Source organism: Lampetra fluviatilis, chromosome 23 (assembly GCF_964198595.1).
Source record: "Lampetra fluviatilis chromosome 23, kcLamFluv1.1, whole genome shotgun sequence".
Classification (NCBI taxonomy): domain Eukaryota; kingdom Metazoa; phylum Chordata; class Hyperoartia; order Petromyzontiformes; family Petromyzontidae; genus Lampetra; species Lampetra fluviatilis.
In genome coordinates this window covers 11,098,299-11,120,915 of record NC_136297.1, presented here as the reverse complement: position 1 = coordinate 11,120,915, position 22,617 = coordinate 11,098,299, and the positions used below count along the sequence as shown (strand labels likewise).

The 22,617-nt window shown below is 46.7% G+C and overlaps 2 protein-coding genes across 2 annotated transcripts in view; both read left to right on the top strand.

Annotated features, from left to right (window-relative positions):
• Positions 1-1,385: 1,385 nt before the first annotated feature.
• On the top strand, positions 1,386-14,254 carry LOC144940788 (retinal cone rhodopsin-sensitive cGMP 3',5'-cyclic phosphodiesterase subunit gamma-like). Its single transcript, XM_078867194.1, has 4 exons — positions 1,386-1,474; positions 10,316-10,493; positions 12,498-12,538; positions 12,797-14,254. The coding sequence occupies exons 2-4, from the start codon at positions 10,354-10,356 to the stop codon at positions 12,871-12,873; spliced, it is 258 nt and encodes an 85-aa protein (XP_078723320.1). The 5' UTR covers positions 1,386-1,474; positions 10,316-10,353; the 3' UTR covers positions 12,874-14,254.
• Positions 14,255-18,463: 4,209 nt separating this feature from the next.
• The window catches only part of LOC144940784 (dual specificity mitogen-activated protein kinase kinase 6-like), a 53,994-nt gene continuing 49,840 nt past the window's right edge, over positions 18,464-22,617 (top strand). Inside the window, 1 exon segment of the mRNA XM_078867186.1 lies at positions 18,464-18,758. Coding sequence (XP_078723312.1) covers positions 18,743-18,758 — 16 coding nt within the window. The 5' untranslated portion in view covers positions 18,464-18,742.

Below are 22,617 nucleotides of genomic sequence, written 5' to 3'. Positions count from 1 at the left end.
ACAGTAGTGGTGGTGATGATGCTGGAACATTGGTGGCCATGAATAGAAATGAAACAAATTGGGGCCCAGATTTTTCAATGTATAAACTCCGAGCGAATTCACAGAAGAGAAATGGTGAAATGCGAGAGAGAGAGAGATAGTGATATGAGAACAATTCAGACAGCAGATAGGGGCAGTAGTCTTCTTCTTACACGTGGCGTTTGAAAAAAAAGCCACAGGGCTCCGATTGTTTGAGTTTATTTTGTAATGTATTGCACGGCACCAGAGTATCTGAGTGGAGTCCGAGAGGTCGAGTGAGAAGAGAGACACGGATGAGAGATGTAGCGAATGATGTAGACAAGTGAAAAGTGTGCTAGATGGGAGAAGATACAAACACGAAAATGATGATACATATTGAATCGCCTTTAATGTCAAGAAGCTCGTGGTCTTTGTTAGGATTTTAATTCGTGGAGTAGTCGCGAACCACAATGTCACCACAACGTAGTATTGTTTCGTGAGATATTTAAGGATCTGTTGTTTTACCAATATCCAACTAACGAGTGCGTTTGAAGGCAATTATAAATTATCTCTGTCCATCCGTAATGTGGGCCAGGTGGCACGATCACTTTCCTCGTAAAGAAGACCCTATATCCACATAACCCGATTGAAAACAGCCCAAACTGATCCAAGGCTTCGCCGAAAACTTGGGAAACCCAAACCAGAGCAAACGTGATTCTTTGCAAATACATAATTAAATACTTCAGAAAATGAACGCATGGCTGGAAATAATCACATAATCCGTGTGATTTGTCCAAGATTCTTTATGGTTATATAGTACAAGTGTATGTGCCGTATGTTGAATTTCTTTCGCACCGCACGTAGCCAACCGTGCTAATCGGAGGAGCGGGGGAAAGGACAACAAACTAAACACAATTAAGTAGTTCTTAATTAAACTAATTTACCAAACTGGATGTTAAAAGTGCATAGCTCCCAGGAGTATCGAAGCATAGGAAGACAACAGGGGTTGTCTCCCAGGGGTATCGGAGCATAGGAAGATACCAGGGGTTGTCGAGTTTATTGAAACGTGTGGTTTAGACAGGTTTCCATTGCACTGTAATCCGTAATGTGTTTGTGCGGGTGTCAACCGGAATCGTTTTGTTCGTAAAATACTTTTGGAAAAAAAAGTCCATTGCTCCAGCCCTTTCCTAATGGTGGTGAGTGGGGTTGGGATGGGGGTGGTGAGACGGTGGTGAGGTGGGGATGACGGTGGGGGGGAGCGTGTGGGATAGGGGGGCACCAGGAAGCAATGGGATTTATGTTGAGATTTCACGCTGGGGGCCGGCCCCCGTTATCCGAGTCGCAGGGTATTTTAAGGCAGAGATTAAAACCGCGCAGTTCATTTGACCAAACTGCAGGCGCCCCCGCGGGCACGGCGATCGGCCGCTCGTTCCTCCTCGTTGCATCTCCGCGTTCCGACAAAACATTTATCGGCGAGGTGAGTTTGGTTAGGAACGTTGTCGCCTCGCTGGTTCAGCAGTTCCACTGCTGGATTATTTTTTTTCGCCGGAGGACGACCGCTTGTGTTGCTATCGAAAACGTCGTGATGTATTAATTTTTGGTTTATTTTATTTTTCTACCTACGTGACTTTACCGAAAGAACCAAAGAGTAACGTTGTTATTACATATTAAACAAATATATATATACGGATTGTTTGTTTTAACTTGACGAGCTATGCGAGTTTGTATGAGTATTTGGAGTAGCATCTGGCTCCGGTGTCTAAATCTGTGGGTTTTGTGCGTGTGCTTTAATAGAATTTGGCCAAGACGATGCAGCCAAAGAGATGGCGTTGCACATATTCCAGAGAATAAAAAACCGTAGGGCAAAGTCCATGTGTAGGGATATATAGACAATAATGTACAATGATTGTGTTAATAGTGTACAGCATACTCTTGATGAGGATTGCTTGTGTTGCGATCGTGATTTATTTTATTTTATTTCTACCTACGTGACTTTGCCGAAAGAACCAAAGAGTATGGATGCCTGCAGTCACGAAAACTTCAAATCAAGAATGTGCAGCACTTTGTAATTCTGCTGTTGCAGAAAGGGTTCCTTCCCCACACTCTCGGTCATTGGAGGCTCTTTGACCATTCATCACCGCGCTGGGCAGCGCTGTTTGGTGAGGAGGATGGGGCCTGACGTTCAAGATAAAACTCGACGCTGACGTTGAGCCGGACAACAGCGCTCCTTTAACTGAAGCATCATCAAAGCAAATATAAATTTATAACATAAGAAGAATGAATGTTTTTTGTGTTTCTGGGGCTATAACTAGGATAAGAAACTGTTTTTTTCTTTGTTTCTTCCTGTACTTATTTAGTCTGTTTCCAGCCTTGGTATATCTGGCCAATTCGAGTTCTCAAATGTCCCACGCACACAGCCTTAATAGAGTGCGGGCAAAGAAGGCGTCTAAGGGTTTACCGCCTCTCCGGCAATCTGGCGAATTTACCATGAATTTGGCGTCGCGATTAGATTGCCAAGAATATGAATGGTTGCGCTCCGTATCTACTATCTCATTCGTATTTTCGCTCTCGTGCACGCTCTCTCATTTGTTACAATGGTTTTGTCCCCAATGGTCTAAATGTAACATCTGCGCATCATTATTGATTCTCGCGTGCACGATCATGATGCATCTATCGTGAGCATAATTGATTTTAGTTTTATCTCGCCCCTCCCCGCCGCGATATCAGCATCAGCGCACGAGTTGAAGAATTCAGTTGGATTCGGAAATTCGTAGTTCTGCATTTTGGCCAAAGAACAATACGCAGAAGGCGTCACACCTCCGAAACTAACTGTGTAACTTGCTACAACACGCTTTTCCGTGCGGCAAATGCACATTGCGTTGATTTGAAACGGTGGAAGAAGAAACTGGAGTAACGGAACTAGGTGACTGACGCGGTTAATTTAAAATCGCTCTCACTTTTCAACTTGTGCTGCTAGCAATGTAATTATTTCACCAGAGTACAATTGATATCCTATCTATAGAGTACAGGCTATACAAAAATACCTCAATACATTTTATCTTGACATTTAATTACATGAAGAGCAGAGTACAGTCTGTTCCCCTATAACGCCGAATATTTTCACGACGCGAATTGGATATAACGCGACGAATGTATTAGGGAACACATTTATTATATAACGCGGATGCCAATTGGATATAACTCGATTCAGTGTACAGAACTACGTCACCGCGCGAGTTGGAACTAAGCGGTTTTCCATTAAGCCGCGGCAAGGCATCACACGAGGCGGGATGCTGCTGGATACTTCTAAATGCTACTCACGGCGCCTCAATCTCTGTTCAGCATCTCACGTGTTGTCGCGGACGGGTGCTCTACCCGATATCATCTCTATATTATAACGCGATTTGTACGTAACGCGGTGTTCTTCAGGCAAGCAACGACCGTGCTATAATGGAACAGGCTGTACTTTTAGCACTGCGAGCGTGGGAGTATTGTGAGAAGAGTGTGGAAATTATGGCTTGTATATTACTTTACATTGCATAGAAACGTGTTCTCGACTCGTGCTTACACCTTGCATATAAAACTACAGCTCTTTTTTTCGTATAATTTACCGAGCATGGGGCGTTCTTTCCCAGTCATAAACTCACTGCGTGTGAGAAACTCATGGGTGACTAAGAGCCAGGATGCACACACACCCGAGCGTATGAGCCGTCTCGGCTCCCGTTGTATGTACGTATCTTTGGGGCCCTTTTTTGCCAGTATCAAATAAATTATGAAAAATAATAATAATAATAATAGGTTTACCCTTTCTGGCAATAAAAGAGGTGTTAAAATTTTGATTTAAAGCTTTCGTGACTGCAGAGATTCATATTATTGGTTCTTTCGGTAAAGTCACGTAGAAGGGAAACAAGAAAATAATACAAATATAAAACAATAAAATTCTCACGACGTTTCGATTGAAAGAACCAAGAATAGGTGTTCAGATGTTCAAACGCCAAATATAAACCTTTTACAAGGCATCGAGTCTCCATTAACCACACGTACTTGTGGCAAAACATGAAAACACGCACGCTCTGATAACACTGTGTAACACATACATTTTTTGTTCCTGGGTAGTAAGTATTATTTCCTCATGCTCATGCCTCAAAAGTACAGAAATTGGCTATTATACCCTACAAACTTTGCTTTTGTGACCAGGACAGTGATATTTTGAAATTTACCATTTTTCAATGAAAAAAGTGGACGAATTTGTGTATTTTCGTTCACATAAAGTCAGAAAAAAACAACATATGAATCTAAATTAACATGTATTTATACTAAAGTAATAAAACGATGCCTGTATTGAAGTGGTGCCACGTGGCATCGGGTAACATCACTTCTGCAGGCACGAAGACTCCTTAAATTTATCACGAAACGTAAATGATGAAAGAAAAATCCGAAATTATCCACAAAAAATGTCGAGGTGCAGTCTGTTCTCCCTATAATGCGGTAATTTGCGTTCCTCAAGGACACCGCGTTCTGGAAAATTCGCGTTATAATAAATACTATAGGTTAAAGCACTGTCTGCGATAACGCATGAGATGCGTACGGAGGCTGAACAAAGATCTCAGACGCGTGGTGGGTAGTGTCTAGAAGCATCCAGCAGCATCCCAACGCCTTTTGTGATGATGCATACCTGTCAACCCCCTATCAGTGCCTACCTTTATTACAGACCAATTCAGACCTTCTTCTTGGTTCTTTCGGTAAAGTCACGTAGAAGGGAAGTAATAAAATAATAAAAATAAAACATAATAAAATAATTCTCACGACGTTTTGGCCACAACGCAAGCAGCCGTCTTCAGGTGGAGAACAGGTCTGTCAAGTAGACAGAGTCTGACTGAAGACAGGTCTGTCAAGTAGACAGAGTCTGACTCTGTCTACTTGACAGACCTGTTCTCCACCTGAAGACGGCTGCTTGCGTTGTGGCCAAAACGTCGTGAGAATTATTTTATTATGTTTTATTTTTATTATTTTATTACTTCCCTTCTACGTGACTTTACCGAAAGAACCAAGAAGATGAATCCCTGCAGTCACGAAAGCTTTAAATCGAAATTCAGACCTTATTGGTCACCCGTGCCCTTATAAATCTCAACGTTCAACTTACAAAGCCCCATCACAAGGGAGAAACACAAACAAATCGACAATTATATTTTTGCTTGTATTGAAACGGCTGTACGCCGTATGGACCTGAAAACTAAATTTCCCTGTACAACAATACGGGGTAAACCGTGTGGGTTGACAGGTATGGATGATTCTACGCCGAGGCAGCCGTACAAACCGCTTATTCCTACTCACACGACGTAGTTCTATTCGTTCAATCGCGTTACATCCAATTCGCATCCGCGTTATAAAAATACGTGTTCCCTAAATACATTCATCGCGTTATATCCAATTCGCGTTATAGGAAAACGGGACGTGTGCAAAATATTTAAAATCTGAAACTCATTCGTCGTGCGTTTAAATCTTTTTAATTTTCTCTGCCTGTTTCAGTTGCATGTCGGTGAACTAAAATATCTCGAGGGGGTGGGAAGGGCAAATGAGGCAGAGCCCAAGCCCCCATTCACCCCCAGCTTGCTCCGTTAGACCGAGGACTGCGCTCTGGCAAGCCGTCACACCTGGCAAGCCGTAGCAAGACCAAGGGCATCCGTGAGACACCCCCCCCCACCAACCCCTCTCTCCTTAATCTCTACGGGCATTAACAAAATCAGAGAGAAGACTTGAGTGGGTTTAGGACTCAGGATCTCATCAACTGACAGCAGCGTTCAGCCCAGTGTACCGCTGTCAGTCGGGACACGGAAGAGCCGTTGCGTGCGTCGTTTGTCAAACGTTTATGTTACTGTCCGAGCCAAGGTTGCTTTTCCATCGACCCCTCTGCCCCAATTGGCAGTGTCTTTGGCTCACACTGCCTCCCTCACCCGCTCCGTTTTTACCTCCAGCCGGTCTCATGGCTACTGGATGCGTTCTTTCAAGTCGTCCAGTAGCACTTTTAAGTTTGCCGGGTGGCGAGGGATCACAGGGGAATCCCATTTCAGTGTTCGTGTTGAAATGTATGCGTGCATGCACGTTGAACTTCTTTCGCACCGCACGTAGCCTCGGTTTGGCCAGAGAACATCTTTAGCCGACGGAAATGTCCTGGGTTTTGTTTTACTAATTTTTTGTATTTCACCACGAGAAACATACAGAGGGGAGAAGGATGGTCAGGATTAGGGGGACACAAGTCACACGGGAGGGGAAGAAACAACAACCAAACCGAGTGAGTTGCACGAGGGATGTCAGCCAGGACAAGACGAACATCGTCGTCTAAGGCTACACGAGGGGGTGGGGGGGGGATTGAAGCCAGTCTCATCAAGAGGTCCAAAAAAATATCCCCCTCCCATATAAAGCCGTCGATCGTTCGTGATTCCTTTAATCTGCGTGCGGTATGTTATCGTACGTAATGTGACTTTAACGGGAGCCAATCGAGCACGTTAGGATGTATCTCGACAGATCATTTATGATATGTAATCAGTGCCTGCCGAGGTGCAGGGCAGGCAGAAGGGTTTACCAGGGCATCCTGCTCGTTCGAACCTGTGTGGTGATGATTTTTCCCCCGATTCATATTGTTGAGGGGGTGGGGGGGGGGATGTAGAGGCGGATTTCCCACGATGGAACGAGCTTCAGTCATGTTCCACGGTCACGTGTGGTGTGCGTTGGCTGGCGCATCTGGAAAGCGATTTGTTGTTAGGCTTGGTGGAGAAACTCATCAAGTGCTTATTTACATCGAAAGGCCAGATGCAAAAAGTTTAAAGCAAGTATCATGCATATTCTGATCACAGCGGCCATCTGGCCGGCTGTCTTACTTGGTTGCAGCAGCAGCAGTAGCAGCAGCAGGACACGTAACGTGACATCAACGACTCCTCCCACCTCCCCTCTTCGGTTTGTTCAAGGGAAGAAAAAAAAAGATGGACAAAACGCTGTGACCGGCGGAGCTGATAAACGGGCATAACAAAAAAAACCGGTCGAGTGAAAGATCACTGGGACGTGTTACGGAAGAGTTTACTGCCACGGCCATGTCATGTGCACAGATGATTTAAAAATCTGGGATTTGTTGTTGTTTACAATAGTAAAAAAATGTTTGTTGTTACAACAGTAGATGAAAAAAAACATTGTGTGCTTTCATTAAAAGAGACGTTTGATTAATCGCGCGAGGTAGGAGCTTAAGAGATGTCTCCCCTTGCGCGGCGCTGAGCAACTCATTACATTAATGGATTTGTTTGGCCGATTTCCTTGCCAAATTTAGGGCAAAAATCCGGCTGACCTTAAAATTCCATTTACGTGAAAAGATTAAGTGGCGCGCGTGTTGTGCCAGGCGCTGCTGTAATCTCTGCTCTTTCGTGGCTTTAAATTAAATTAGCCAGATGCATCGCAAAGCCGGGTGAAGTAATTGCGTCTTTTAGCCAACACAACAGACTCGACGATTGCGCTGCTTGTTAAGCCCCGCGGTGGTGAAGCATTTCAAATAAGCAAAGTACCGGAACGACATCGAGAAGAGCAAGCGCTTGATTTACGGCAAATTGCCACGTTAGAAGGCACGATTGCTTCAAGCGCACATATTCCCCGTTTGTGCGTTATTGATTTTTTATTTAGATTTACACCAGGAAAATATCGTATTCGTGGCAAGTTGCCTTGGCGCAACTTCTAAACATGAAGCTAAATTTGAGAAAACGAGGAAAGAGTTTGTGGCCCACAATGTATTGTATTAACGTATTCTCTGGATCATTGGACGCACTTTTGCCCCTATAATTTAGAGCAAGAGTGTGGGGGTGTTGTGTGTGACCGTATTTGTATCATTGACACCGCGCATATTTTTGGGGTTCGTTTTACCTTTCTAGAGCGTCTTATAATCCAAAGAATTTGGTATTATACTGGTAGGAACCTCCTGGTAACACCAGTCCACAGGGGATTATTGTGTCCGTCGTGCAGGGAGGGGCTGGGTGGGGAGGGAGGGGCTGGGTGGGGAGCGGAGAGTGGGGAGGGGCTGGGTGGGGAGGGTGGGGCTGGGTGGGGAGGGGTGGGGCTGGTTGGGGAGGGTGGGGCTGGGTGGGGGGTGGGTAGGGTGGGGCTGGGTGGGGAGGGGCTGGTCACCCCGTGGTGCCCTTATAAAACTCAACGTTTAACCTACTCACGCCGGCTTGTGCCCGCCCTCACAGTCGGGCATATTTGCGGAATACACCACGCCGCCGTTGACCCTGGCCATTGACCGAGCAACCCAACGTTCCTACCAGCTCCCTCCGCAGGAATGTGTTTGGTAGTGCATGAGAATCCACACACATTTACCGACGTTAATGATGCCAGTTATGTTTTTTAATGCTCGCCATAGCTTTCAGAGGACCTGAAGTTAAATTGTAAATAAAGACGCACTAGAGCACACTACCTTCTAGAACCGTGAGATACTCAACCATCCAAGAACTAACGGTTACCGAAGCTTATGCTCAGCCGACAACCCATAATTCCGTGATCTCTAATCTCTGATCAAGTGATTGTGGCTTGATACCGTATTCTCCTGCGCCCCAAACTTGTAGGGTCATTAAACCAAATAAAGAGTGCGCTTTCTCATGGGGGATAATATGGTAATATGCAGAGCCGTCTTTCAGAATATTTTGATTTATGAACGGGCTGCTTTATAATGGAGAAAGGTGTCTTAGTCTTGAAGATTCTGAATGGGTGATGGTGTCCTCTGTGTGGTCACATAGTTAACATCTCGCCACGGTGGTGAGATATCAACTACCTCACCTGGTGTGCAGGAGGTCATGGGTTCGATCCCGACCCAGACGCCTGCATATTTGGAGTTTGCATGTTCTCCCCGTGGTCGCGTGGATTTTTATTCAGGTCCTCCAGTTTTTCCCCTCCACATTTAGAATCAACATCACGCGTTTCAAGAATTTGGCTGCTATACATTTCCACGCGATAATCCACTCCGTTGAGCTATAATTTGTGTGACCAGGTCACTTATGAAAAAAATCTAGATAGCTCAGTGGGCCTCACCTGGTAAAATAAAAAGTTAATAGTTTAGTTTTAGTATTGCTATGGAGGAACCATCTTCCCGAAGATGAGTATTGCCAACTCTATTAAACTATGCCTTCTGGAACACGACGTATTTTTTCTTTAAAATACAGGTGGTGGTAACGTTTTTCGTACGCACATAGTATACAGCAATTGAGGGGACTCTTAAGTGGTGGTAGGAAGTATTCTGTGGTCTATTAGGTGGCATCAACGACATTGGCCGTGGCGACCGTTTGACACTCGCCTGATGATGTATTCAAGGTGTTATTTGAAAACTTGAGTAGCCACTTTCAAATGTGAGTTACGTGGGCGTTCACTGTAACGAATGGGGAACACCCACATCAATAACATAATTACCCAAAAATATCCATCCACACTCTCTCCCACGCACACAGTCACCTTAATTAGTATACACCGCACGTGTATAATTACACCGCCTATGACCAAATCAGCCAGAACGTGCCTCATTTTCATACCTCGGAAGCTCCGACTTAAGCCAGAGGTCGCAAACGGGTTTTGATTCCTTACCCGTACCTGGCTGCACCAGGGTCGCAAATGGGTACCCGTACCCTACCCGATACCCGGCTACCCGTACCCGGCCGGGTACGGGTAGGGTACGGGTATCGGGTACCCGATTGCGACCTCTGGGATGAAGCCATGTTGCAGGGGCGGTTGATTCTAGGAACTTGAATTGTGAGAAGAGACAAGACGTTGGGAAATGAGTGACAAACGGTGACTCACCAGTGACTCACGGCCTACCCGTACCCGTACCCGGCCGCACCAGGGTCGCAAACGGGTACCCGTACCCGGCCGGGTACGGGTAGCCGGGTATCGGGTAGGGTACGGGTATCGGGTACCCGGTTGCGACCTCTGGCTTGAGCCTGGCTGGTGCTTCAATTGGTCACCAAAATTCATGCCACGTTGCTCAGAGACGGCCGCTGTCTGCTACCACGGTGGTGGTCAGCAGAGGGCAGTGCAACAAACAAATCCACAGTTCTGTGCTTCACGTAAGTTTCACGGTGTGGTAATGCCCACATCCCGAAGTGGGTTGACAACAAGTGTGTGCACGTGTACAGACCTCATGTCATCACGCGGCTCGAAACGTAACGCTTCATCATCGCCAATTAAAAAGTTCCGAGGACAAAAAAAAAACCGCGTGTTGGAAAACTTGACAGACATCACGCGTGCGCGCGCACGGTTTTTTTTTCCTTCCTCTTTTTTGGTTTGTTCGCTGCAGCATTGATTTGCCGAGGTCAGAGTCGGACGAAGGCAAGGATGAGTGCGAACACCTCGAACACACTCGCCCCTCCGACCACCCACACGGGCCCCACCACCCCCAAGAAAGGCCCGCCCAAGTTCAAGCAACGAGCGTCGCGACAGTTTAAGAGCAAGCCGCCAAAACCTGGCGTCAAAGGGTACGTGGGAGGGAGGTTGCTTCTCGGGGTTAACCTGGGAGAGGCAAACACGTGATTAAAAGTACGGCTCAATTTTGGCCGAGATATGGGACATTTCAATAAGTATAACCCGTAAAAACAAAGTTTTTCACTATAAATCCTTTATATGCGTGGCGGCTAGAGTCCTCTCGTCCTCTGGCTTGAGATGGCTGCCACCTATGGGTCAGATGATTGTATTGCACCATTAAGCAATTGGTAATTAAATATAATATTTTTGTCCCAAAAAGTGTAAAATTTTGGAAAAAATTTTTCACGAACATTAATTGTCACGCACAACGAGTCTGTGTGGAAAATGTCAGCTCGATTGGATCACGGGAAGTGGGTTTAAAAAAAAGCAAGCAAGCGAACTTAATATAAAGGATTTAAAAATGCCAAAGCACGTTCTGTTTCAGATGGATCCGAAAGTATGACGCCACGGGAAATTACGCCACTTTTAAGGTGGTGTCACTTCCACCCCCCTCCCCTGCTAAGTGTAGTGTCACGTGGCGTCAGGTGACGTCCCCTTTGCTAGGCAAAGTCCCAGGCGTGACGCGGTATTTTCGGAATTCCATAGGAAAGAACGTCAGTGCTCGCAAGCTCGGTCAGACGGACTCTCATCCGTTCCGTTCAGTGTCCGATCCAGCCGCCACCACCTCACACCTCCCACTCTGCAGCAGCAGCAGACAGTCGTCAGCCCCCATCCCCGGCCCTCTCAACTCCCTCGGACACGCACGCCGAGTTGGGACGAACAGCTGTGCCGCAGATGACCGAGCAAGCTCGAAAAGTGTGAAAAAGCTCGAAAGGCTCTGATGTAAATGATCTTAAAATCAGAAAACTATTCGCGAATTAAACTTAACATTTAGAAAATGTTAAATCCGAGATTTTTTTTAAAATACAAAACTCATCTCGAGTGGTGGCAGTTTTAGTGGCCATGGTAATAGGTCACTGGGAGGTGGATGGGTGGCTCAAGGGAGGAGGGATACCGTGCCTTGTTGGAGCTCTAAGCTGGGACCGAATATATATTCCATGATCGAATCCAGCTACAGCCACCGGCGATTAAACCGGATTCCCAAACTCAGCGAGTTGATTGTAAAGGCTCGTCCAAATTTTTTGTGACCCCTAATTAATTTACCCCTTACATTTGTTTTCCTTTGAATATTCACTTCTGTTTTTAAATAAACCTTACTTTAGAAACAAAATACGTATTAGAAAATGTAATGGGGGTCACAATACACGAGATATCCACAAATAACCCAAGTGGCACCTTAAAATTTTGTTTCCAAATGAATTCGGCTTAGATCAAGAATTAAATATCTTCATTGAATGAAATACAACTCATTCCAGCGTATTAAAAAAGTGGGTTCCTATTTCGAACACAATGGGAAAATACAGAAAGGCCTTCAACAAGCAAGTGCTGTAGCATCTTGTGAGGGGCGATTCTCTGACGCAAGGTGGTGCACTGCTCAACCAGAAAGTTCTAAAGGGAAATGCATTCGCGTCTTGGCACGACACCGATAGTTCAGTTCTGGCAACACCGAGGCTGATCGGTCAGTAACATTTCCACGACAAGACAGCCGGTGCACTAACAGACGTTACATCGGCGAGGAGGAGGGTCCTTGTCACAGTATATGTTTTATAAATCGAGTACATTTCAACTAAACCATTGCGAGCCTGCGTCTCCATTGCTTTCGACTCACGCGCTGGTGGCTGCAGTCGGCCTCTCAATTGACGAGCTGGTTAGGAGGCTGACCCCGCTGAGTGGCGACCAGTATAGTTGACGGCGCGGTCGGCGCTTCGTCCGGATGAGAGATGCATTGCATGCCTGCAGCAAAGTCCGCACATGTCCAAACGTTCTCAACGTTTGTTTAAGGAACGTCCGAGCTGGTGTCTTACGCGTTAGATGCAATCGCGCGGATGTTAATGCACGCGGTAAAACTAAACAAATGTGAAACTTTGCCGTGAATGCATGTTCCGTTTTTTTTGTAGGTTTGGGGATGAGATTCCAGGAATGGAAGGCTTGGGAACAGGTGTGTTACTTTATTATACACATGGAATACATTTGTTTGCTTAGAGAAAGAAGTAACTTCCTTATTTTTACACAAAACAAATCCATTGCTTGGTAAATATAAGAGGCCGAGACTGGATGCGACTTGAAATGCCCAGAAATACGAAGCATTGGAGCGAATGCCTCGTGACATTGCATCCATCATGATGACACCGTGTTTATTCTTTTAAAATCAATTTTACGTATTAACCACCGCGTTCCCAAACCCTAACCCCTGCAGACATCACCGTCATCTGCCCCTGGGAGGCCTTCAGCCACTTGGAACTACACGAACTGGCGCAGTACGGGATCGTGTGAAAGACACTCAACTCATCGCCACCACCGATCGTCAACTTCAGCAGCAGCAGCAGCAACAACAGCACCAACGCTCGCAACGTGCAAAGGGCACGCGCACGCACGCACGCGCACACGCGCACGCACACCCACGCACGCGCATGCACGCGCACCCACGCACGCACGCGCACTCTCGCACGCGCACACCGACCCGTAGACAAGCGACGTAACACACCCACACCGCACACCGATGCATGGGGCGCGCCAACCACCTCAAGAACGCGTTACCCAACGCGGTTGCCCTCACTTAAACTGAGAGGGTACACGCATACGCACCGATGCTTCGCACGCACCCCAAGAACACACCCCTCCTCCCCCTCCCTCGTCCACGGTTGCCCTCTGGGTCAGGTTAACCTCAGGGCTGAGTCACATGTGCTGCTTCCTCGAACAACTTTGCAATGCTGCCAAGATTTCCAAAGCCGACACTGCCGTGGGGGTTCTGATTGGTGCACGCGACCGAGAAAGGTTGTGGGTGGGGGCGCAATCGAGTTGACTTACCCCAAAATATAAACACACGTAATTATTTCTCTGCAACATTTTTTTTACGTGGAGTCTAAGCTCGGATGTTTAATACATCAGGAATATTTCAAGACGAAATGTGTTCACGTTCGGAGAGTTGTGCGTGTCTATTTTCGTATCTCAGAATCACAATATTTATTTATACTGGAGGAATCCAACAGATGTCAAGTAAGGGGCGGGTCAGAACGTTTCCACACAGTACCAAAGCACACGATAAGAGTGCAAAATATAAGAAAGGTAAATAATAACTTTAAAAAAATACATATAAACGAAATGATTTGTATCCTATTCTTGGTTCTTTCGGTAAAGTTCCGTAGAAGGGAAACAATAAAATAATAAAAATATAAAACAATAAAATTATTGTCAAAATTTATTGCTGTGTTTTTCACACCTGATGATGATTGCTTGTGTTGCAGTCGAAACGTCGTGAGAATTTTATTTTTTTATATTTTTATTATTTTATTGTTTCCCTTCTACGTGACTTTACCGAAAGAACCAAGAATATGAATCCCTGCAGTCACGAAAGCTTTGAATCAATATTTGTATCCTACCAGGTAAAGCCCACTTAGCTATTATCTTTTTCAGAAGCCACCTGGCTACAATTTATATCTCAACGAAGTGGCTCATCGTGCGGAGGAAATGAAAAAGCATCAACATAATCTAAACGCATGCTTCTAAACATTTTGACCTATGAATCGTCTGACATTTCATAACCCGGAAGCTGCCCTCACCCGAAATTCTACATCCCACACCACCACACTCAAAGCAGCCCAATGCCATCAAGGGCATCTCTGCAATTGATGCCACATTGAAGCAACCATTTCCAGTCGTCAGCATTGAGCAGGGATGGCCAAGATACGTTTGGGAGATTTGAAGATTTAGTGACTGCAAGGATTCATACTCTTTGTTTTATTCCGGTAAAGTCACGGCGGTAAAACAATGAATAAAATAAAATTAATGAAAACAACTAAATTAAATCACGACGTTTCGGAGGCAACACAAGCTTCCTTCATCAGGTGTAAAAAAAGGGCACAGCAAAATAACTGTAGGAAGCTTGTGTTGCCTCCGAAACGTCGTGATTTAATTTAGTCGTTTTCATTTATTTAATTTTATTGATTGTTTTACCTACGTGACTTTACCGAAAAAACAAAGAGTATACGTTTGGGAACCAAGATAGATGAAATCCGCACCGCCGTAAACCTAGTTTTGTAGGTTAATCTTTCCATTATACTAGTATACATTTGTATCGACAAAGTGGATTGTATTATATGGTTATTTATTTCTTTTCAGTGTGTCTATATTTTCGAGTTTAAATGTCTGTTACCCACCCCCACCCAAAAAACTTTGGGTTGGCTCTTCCATGCGCCGTACACGTATGGTGCAACTATTCAGTGCAAGTAGCGCAATAAGCAAAACGCAGCGATGCGCTGTAGCAAGATTGCTCCTGGAACTTGTTGGGGTATTTTGTTTAAGGTGTAGCCTTTTGAAATCACCTCGCGGATAATATGAAGGTGTTCGGATTCCCGCGAAATGGAAATGCATTATCGTACGACACAAGACGCACAATAATTGTATCATCCGTTTATTGCTAAATATCGTTATATCGTGATTATAATTGGGCAATAATTGTTTTTTTTTCAGATCGCATTTCCTGACGAAATATTTACGATTACCCACGAATTGAATCTTTTGAAAAGTGTTTTGCAGAGTAATCGATGACATGATGGAACTTCGCTCAACTATTTAATCGCATCTTGTGTTACTGCCTGCCTGTTCGTTATGCACGTTATCCCTTTTAAAGTTGCAAAGATTGGAATACTCGTGGCACAGGCTTCTGCTGAGTGAACTGCAATTGCAGAGCTTTTAATTCATCTTCATTAGGGATGGAGCACAGAAAAACAACATATCGATACAATAAAATTGTGAAATACGACAGAGTTCGGGAAACCTGATATCGCGATTATCGTCATATCGTGAACATTAATATTGTATCTTGAAATTTTATATTGTGGCAACCATATAATTGTTTAACCCTGGTCAAATGCCTATTTCGTGTTGTTCATAAATATTACAGACTCCATTACAAACAACGTCGTGTTCAGTTTTACTCTGCCTTTGTTATTTGTGTGGTCGGTTCGAGCAAAGTCCACATCGGTGAATGGTTCACAGGTGTTCATGTAAACAAATAATGACAGATACAGTTCATTCATAGGCTCCACAGACTGACACAGTACAATGCTGTATTAAATAACTTAAACCCAATCTAACGCCTTTTGTAAATGATGAGAAACTCGTGGGACAGAAGAACGAGTGCAGGGTGGAAGCAAGTAAGAGCAAAAATAGATAAATAAATAGACGCAAAAAGGTGCTTTCTACACAGCCAGCGGGATTGTGACCACCCAATCGGTGCTCCCATCATGCCTTGCATGTCACGTGGCATTGCCATACTACCTGTGCAATGCTCAACAGCCTTGGTTTAGAACGTTAGACCAGCGACTCGTAAAAAGAGCCATAATTGTGGCAATTTCCTGCGAGTTTAAAAAAAAATCATATATACGGAGAGCCTGCGATTTGGTTTAGTCACCCTTAAGGCAGCAGACCCAGACTGTATCCACATCAATCAGGGACCCAGAGCTTGGCCACGTGAAGCCCCCAGAGGCACAAGATAATGATGGCTTTACTGTACTGATGATTCCTAACCAAGAGTGAAACCGGTATTCGGTGGGTTTCATTGTCCTCCTCCTGTTGCTGTTTAAAATAAATACAACTAAAATATGGCCACAATAAAAAAAAAGTGTTCAGAGAGGGCGCTGTGTGTGTTGCATGTGCTGCGTTACGAAGCCCCAGAGAGACTTTTTGACTTTTAAACAACTTTTATTGCCGCCAGCAGCAAGAGCACTGGAGGCGATTCCGATACGAAACACACAAAGTCACCAGCAAACAAATAAAACTAACGCTATAAATCCACGCGCTGTGGCGCTAAGCCCCAGAGAGAGAGAGAGAGATAAAAAAATGTCCCGTATCGCACTCTAGAAAGATTTTAGTCATTGCCATCACAATGATCGTCAGCCATGGTCAATCCACTGCTGGACGAAGGCCTCCACAAGCCGTCGCCTTCTTTCGTGATCCCGCGACTCAACAATGCGCCGTAATCCTCACGAAACAATTTCATTCCAGTCGTGAGCGGCAATTGGTGCAAAGTGACGGGCCATTGTAAAACTGCAGAAAAGTACGTGGCACTCATTCCTCGTGACCATTGCCAAGAAACTCATCACCAGTGTATCAACCCATCGTGGGGAATATGCTCTCTAACTGAGACCTAATTACAAATGCCCCCTCCCTCCTTTCGTGATAACTGAGAGGGCGGAGCGCCCTTCACGAAGACGTACAGCGACAGGGCAGCATACCAAGCATCTCAAATCTGAGTCTGACCAAAGGCCACCAAACCTTGTCCTCCACCCAGGCAGTCCGGCAACGTTTGGCAGAGCAGGAACGCACATCGATGAGAGGGAGAGGAGCATGGATGTTCGTTTTTTTATTACATATTTTTAAAAATCTAACTTGCACTGTTGTCTGATTATATTCGTTCAAATCTTTGACGCTTTAATATCTTCGGATCTACGAAGACTAACGAAGTGACATTTTCAACACAGACGCGTCGTCGTCTCGCGTGTCAATTTAAGATTTCATTGAAAAAAAACCGGTCCAGGTCCCGCCGATCCTGGGCCTCTTCGTGTTTTTTTTAAACTAAAAAATGTATTGCAGCATTCCAAATATATTATAATCATCATCATCCAGACAAAATGTAGGTAACAAAAGTTTTTCAATGCACAAACTTTTATTTGCACTCAAAAGTATAAACATGTATTCTTTTGACCCCAGTATGAATCAAATTTGATGTGCTGAATAAAAGTGGGTGGTTTCGTTTCGATGTTTAATTTTCCTTATTATGCAAGCCACCTACTTTTAGTCAGCACATCATATTTGATTAATACTGAGATCAAAATAACGTTTTTCCCCCCATTTTTTGGTACAAATAAAAGTGTGTGCATTCAAAAAGTAGTTTTTTTTTAAACCTGATTTGTTCATGAATTGCTTTAACCCACCTTCTAGACCTGCAGCAAAACACCCCTGTAGCCTCTTTTACTCGTTTCTAAGATAATATGGAGCCCTGCATTTGCGTGCTCACGCCACGGCTGGAGTAAGAGCCCTCGTGATACCGAAGGGAGTTCTACGAAGGGTATTGACCTACTAGACTGGCCAGACGTCTTGGAAGAGGTGTTAGTACCCACATTTTACCCTACCACACGCCGCCCGCTCACGTACTCTGGTGTATCACTGCATACTGCTGCGAGGTCGGGGTATTTAGGAATCATGCCCCATTGTTTCAACTGCCGTCGGGAGAACGAATCGGCGATCGATGGACTGCAAGTCCAGTGTTCACCATTGTAAGTGCTGTTGGCGAGTAGCACCTATGGAGGCCGGCAACGGTGTGGGGGGGGAGGGTGCCCAGCGCCACGCCCGGCCGCCTTTGCCTCCCCCAGCGGCGATTGTTTACACACCCCGCACCAAGGTGACCCCCATTTGAGAGGCTGTATACGTCTTCTGCAAGCTCCGCCACGGCTGCGACGGCCACTTCAACAAAATGCTGCCCTCTGCTGACCAACCACCACCACGACGACGCGCGCACTGTGGGCGGAGGGCTGACTCGGTCTTCCGGAAGATTACAGCCGAAAGGAACCCCCCCCACCACCACCCCCACCACCCCCACCACCACCCTCTCCCGAGCCCACGCACCTCTTGAGTGCCAATAATTATAATCAGCCATGTTCAGTGCACTGCTAGATGGACGTCCCCGAATCCCTCCCTCCAGTCCGGCGTGCCACACCTCTCACAATCCTGCGACGTTCATGATCACTCCTGAGCACCCCCCCCTCCCTTGCTCCACCTCCACCACACCACAAACCCTCCCCCCCTCCACCTCGCCTAGCCCACACCCTTCACCCCACCCACAGCTCCCCCCCCCGCAGTGATCATCCCATCCCCGCGGAGGAGCTGAGTGAAGGTGTTGAGTCGCGCGTGGTGGTGCTGGTGGTGCTGGTGGGTGCAAGCAGCAGCGGTAGTGGTGGTAGTCAGTTGTTGGTGGTGAAGCTGAGCGCAGGAGCTCACGTTGAGCTGCACCCGCCGAGTTTGTGTTGCCGAGTTTCGGCAGTGGGCTGAGAGGGGAGGGAGGCGGGGAGGGGGAAAGGAGCCGAGGCAAGCGGCGAGGCTGAGCGGCGTCTTCCAAGCGCTCGTTTAACGCGAGGAGACGGGCATGTCGCTTCCGAAAGGTAAACGTTGTTGGCTTGTGTGTGTACGTGTGTGTGTGTGACCGGGGGGGGAGCGGTGGTGTAGTGGTTAGCGCGCTGCGCTATGAACCTGGGTGACCCGGGTTCGATTCCCGCTCACGGCCAACACCAGTGACGATTATCTGAACCGGTCCTGGGCCTCCCCTAGGTCGACTCAGCCTGAAATTAGTACCTGGTGCGGTGTGTAAACATCGCCACTGGGGAGACAAAGGCGGTTGGGCGTTGTGCTGGCCACCCACCCACCCCCTCGTGTGCCGTTCTGGCCTTCATAGGTGCTCGCTAATAGCACTTTCCCCTACAGTCTGTTAAGGCTATATGGGGGATCTTTGTCTTTTGTGCGTGACCGTGGCACGCACCAGCGTTTGCAAACGACGTTGTCTCTTGTCGGGTGCGCGATGTGTGTGCGTGTGTGTGTGTACGTGTGTACGTGTGCACGTGTGCGTGTGTACGTGTGTGTGTATGTGTGTACGTGTACGTGTGTGTACGCGCCCCTGTGTACAAGGCGTGTCGTCGAGGATGTACGCACGCTAACAGCACTTGCCCCCCCGACGTTCTTTGTCATGGCTACACGGGGGACCTTTGTCTTTTCTTTAGCCTGCGTGCGCGTGTCGGGAGCGCGCCCGGCAGCGGATCCATTTCTTGCTTTCACTTTTGCATCGGGGCCGCGTTTTCATTTCCGTGCTGGTGGGGGGACCTTAGGTGTGGTGGTGGTGGTGTGGGGGGGGATAGGAGATGTGGAGATGGCACGAGTGAAGGAGATCTCTCACCCGCTTTAATTCGTCGAGACCAAAACAGTGGGGAGCGGTGGTGTAGTGGTTAGCGCTACCCTGCGCTATGAACCCGGCGACCCGGGGTCGATTCCCGCTCACGGCCAACACCGGTGACGATGATCTGAACCGGTCCCGGGCCTCCCCTAGGCCTTTATAGGTGCTCGCTAACAGCACTTGCCCCTACAGTCTGTTAAGGCTATATGGGGGATCTTTGTGTGTGTGCAATGTGTGCGTGGAGAGCGGTGGTGCAGCGGTAAGCGCCACGTTGAGACCCGAGTTCGATTCCCGCTTACGGCCGACACCCAGCGACGATCATTTGAACCGGTCCTGGGCCTCCTCCCCACCCCTCCCCCTGGTCGACTCAGCTTTAAATAAGTACCTGGGTTGCGGTGTGCAGTAAACACCGCCACCGGGGAGACAAAGGCGGCCGGGCGTGACGCTGGGCCACCCTACTCCATCGTGTGCCTTCATAGGTGCTCGCTAACAGCACTTGCCCCAACAGTTCTGTTTGAGGCTATACGGGGGATCTTTGCCTTTGGATGCATGCGCGCGCTCGTGAAGACAATGGCGTGCTGGTGTCAAGTCGTACTTGTGTGTGTGTCGCTGCTGCTGTGCTCCTGGCTAATTGCAATAGATCTTACCCCTGACGTGCTACTTTTAATAATTAGATGATACGCTTGTGAGTTTTGTGTTATCGGCGGTGCATTAACCGCGTTGGCAAGTGGATGCACAAGCAAAACTTGAGATGACCTCGGAACAGGTTTCGTCACAAAACGCTGCACCTACAAATAAACACGCGCACGAGAAAGATGTCTTGAACAAAACAAATGTATGCACGACCAGGCGACGTTTCGGGCAAACGAGCTGCTTCTTTTCGCGACACACAGAGAGAGAGATCTTCTTGGTTCTTTCGGTAAAGTCACGTAGAAGGGAAGTAATAAAATAATAAAAATAAAACATAAAAAAAATAGTGAGAATTATTTTATTATGTTTTATTTTTTATTATTTTATTACTTCCCTTCTACGTGACTTTACCGAAAGAACCAAGAAGATGAATCCCTGCAGTCACGAAAGCAGAGATGTTTACGTGTGTTCTGCAAAGCGACTTTGCACTGCCGTTCGTCAATTGAGAGTGATGTTTCTGATTAAAACATCACCCCCCCACCACCCCCACTTAGCTAACATCCGTGGGCCTGAATCCACTCTCCATCGGCGGCGGCAGTGGTGACTCTTGCGCGGGCCCCCTCGAGGTGTGATTGGGGATTTCTCAGGCAGTCGTTTCGTGATCCGTGGTAGTTAGAGATCCTTGGCACTGATGTTGAACACTTTTTCTTGCTCAACATACATCGCGCTGCAAACAATTGTAAGGACCGTGTCTCGGTATTGCACGGGTAGACTGGATCATCCCACGTTTTTTTTTATTTACAATCATTTTCAAAGACAATGCACATGTATATCGGAGCATGTTAGTTTGCATGCATGCATGTTCACCACCAAAATGCGTGTGTTTAATTTAGTACTTCTTGATTTCTTGCACAAAATGTATCCGACAGTATTTGGTGGTTGAACATCGTAACACCTGGTGTATTGCGAGAAAGGGTAAACCCCTCGTCTTGTTTCTCATACTGTCATTCCTGCTTGTCTCGTAAAAAAAACAGCCGTGTGAGAGCATCGCAGGCCCCTCGCTCAGGAATGCGTGGAAATTCCCAACCACGTGGCGATCGTAGAATGGACGTTAAGCATCGATTGCCATCGTTGCAGAGTTATGTAATGCATTGCAATCGCACTGGCCCAAACATCCCGACTTTACGAGACCCACCCGACTCGGTGAGTGACGCTTTGTTGGCCAGATCGAACGGACGGAAAGTCCTGCGTTATTCCAGCCCAATAACTCGAGTGTGTTTTTTTTTATCAGCGACACAAAACACACACGAATGCGCGTTCGCCCTCCTCGGTCACACGCCATACTGCACGATGCACGAATCTCATCGCCGTTTCACCGGATTGCAAAGCACTCAACCGCTGCCGCGCATTGAAAGGCAATCGTCGGCAGCATAATCGCGCCATGGTTACTCCACTGCTGGATGAAGGCGGAATTAAATTTCTCAACAGCCCACCATTACAGCTGCTTGCGCGCGAGGCCGATTTGATTGATTTAAAATGTGTTTGCTCAAAGAAAGCGATACATTATACGTGCATAGTGTGTGTATGCAACTTACATAAGCACATTACAATAGCGTGGCACGTGAAAAGGTCCACGGACGAATGTTCGAGATCGGGGATGTTCAGCTCTGGGATAATGATGTTAGTTATCAAGTAAACAATTAAGGACATTTTCAATCATTAGGAACTTACATGAATTCTCTCGCCCACCTCCCGACACCAATCGCCGAATGGTAGCTCGCATAACACGTGCGTGCCTTTTGTAAAAAATAAGATAAAGGTGCAGCCCTGCAGCTGCTTGCTCACGCCTCTGTTGGTCCAATAACTTCCACAAGGGTTGAGTCCTAGGGAATGCAGTGTCTCTGGGAGGGTATTATGGCCTACTCTTCCACGATGGTCAGACGTGAGTGGTACCGACACCCTAACCCCACCACACGTGGCCTGCCCGAATCAATTTTTATTTATGCTGGAGAAATCCGATGAGCTATGAAGCTCTTCCCCCCCCCCCCCACATATGTCCCGCAATTACTTTGTTTGGGCTGTGGTGGCACCCATTTATTACTGGCGGGTGGACAGAGGCGAGGGGTATTTAAAAAAACGTGGCTCATTGTTTCAACTGCCGCGCCTGGAGATCGAACCGGCGAATTGTGGATTACAAATGCCGGCGCGTTGCCGATTGCACCACGCACGGCAGCATCCTGTGCTGTGGAGCCAGAATGATAGCTTGTTTTTAATCTTGTAGTATCACGTCCGCTTTGTTCGTGTTTCCCCTTTGGGAAGTCGTTTAATTACTGTACACCCATTGTGATCGGGTGTCTAATGTACAGTATATAATACATTGTGCATGTAAACACAAGACAGACTATTGGGGCAAGTGCTGCTAGCGAGTAGAACCTGTGAAGGCCGGC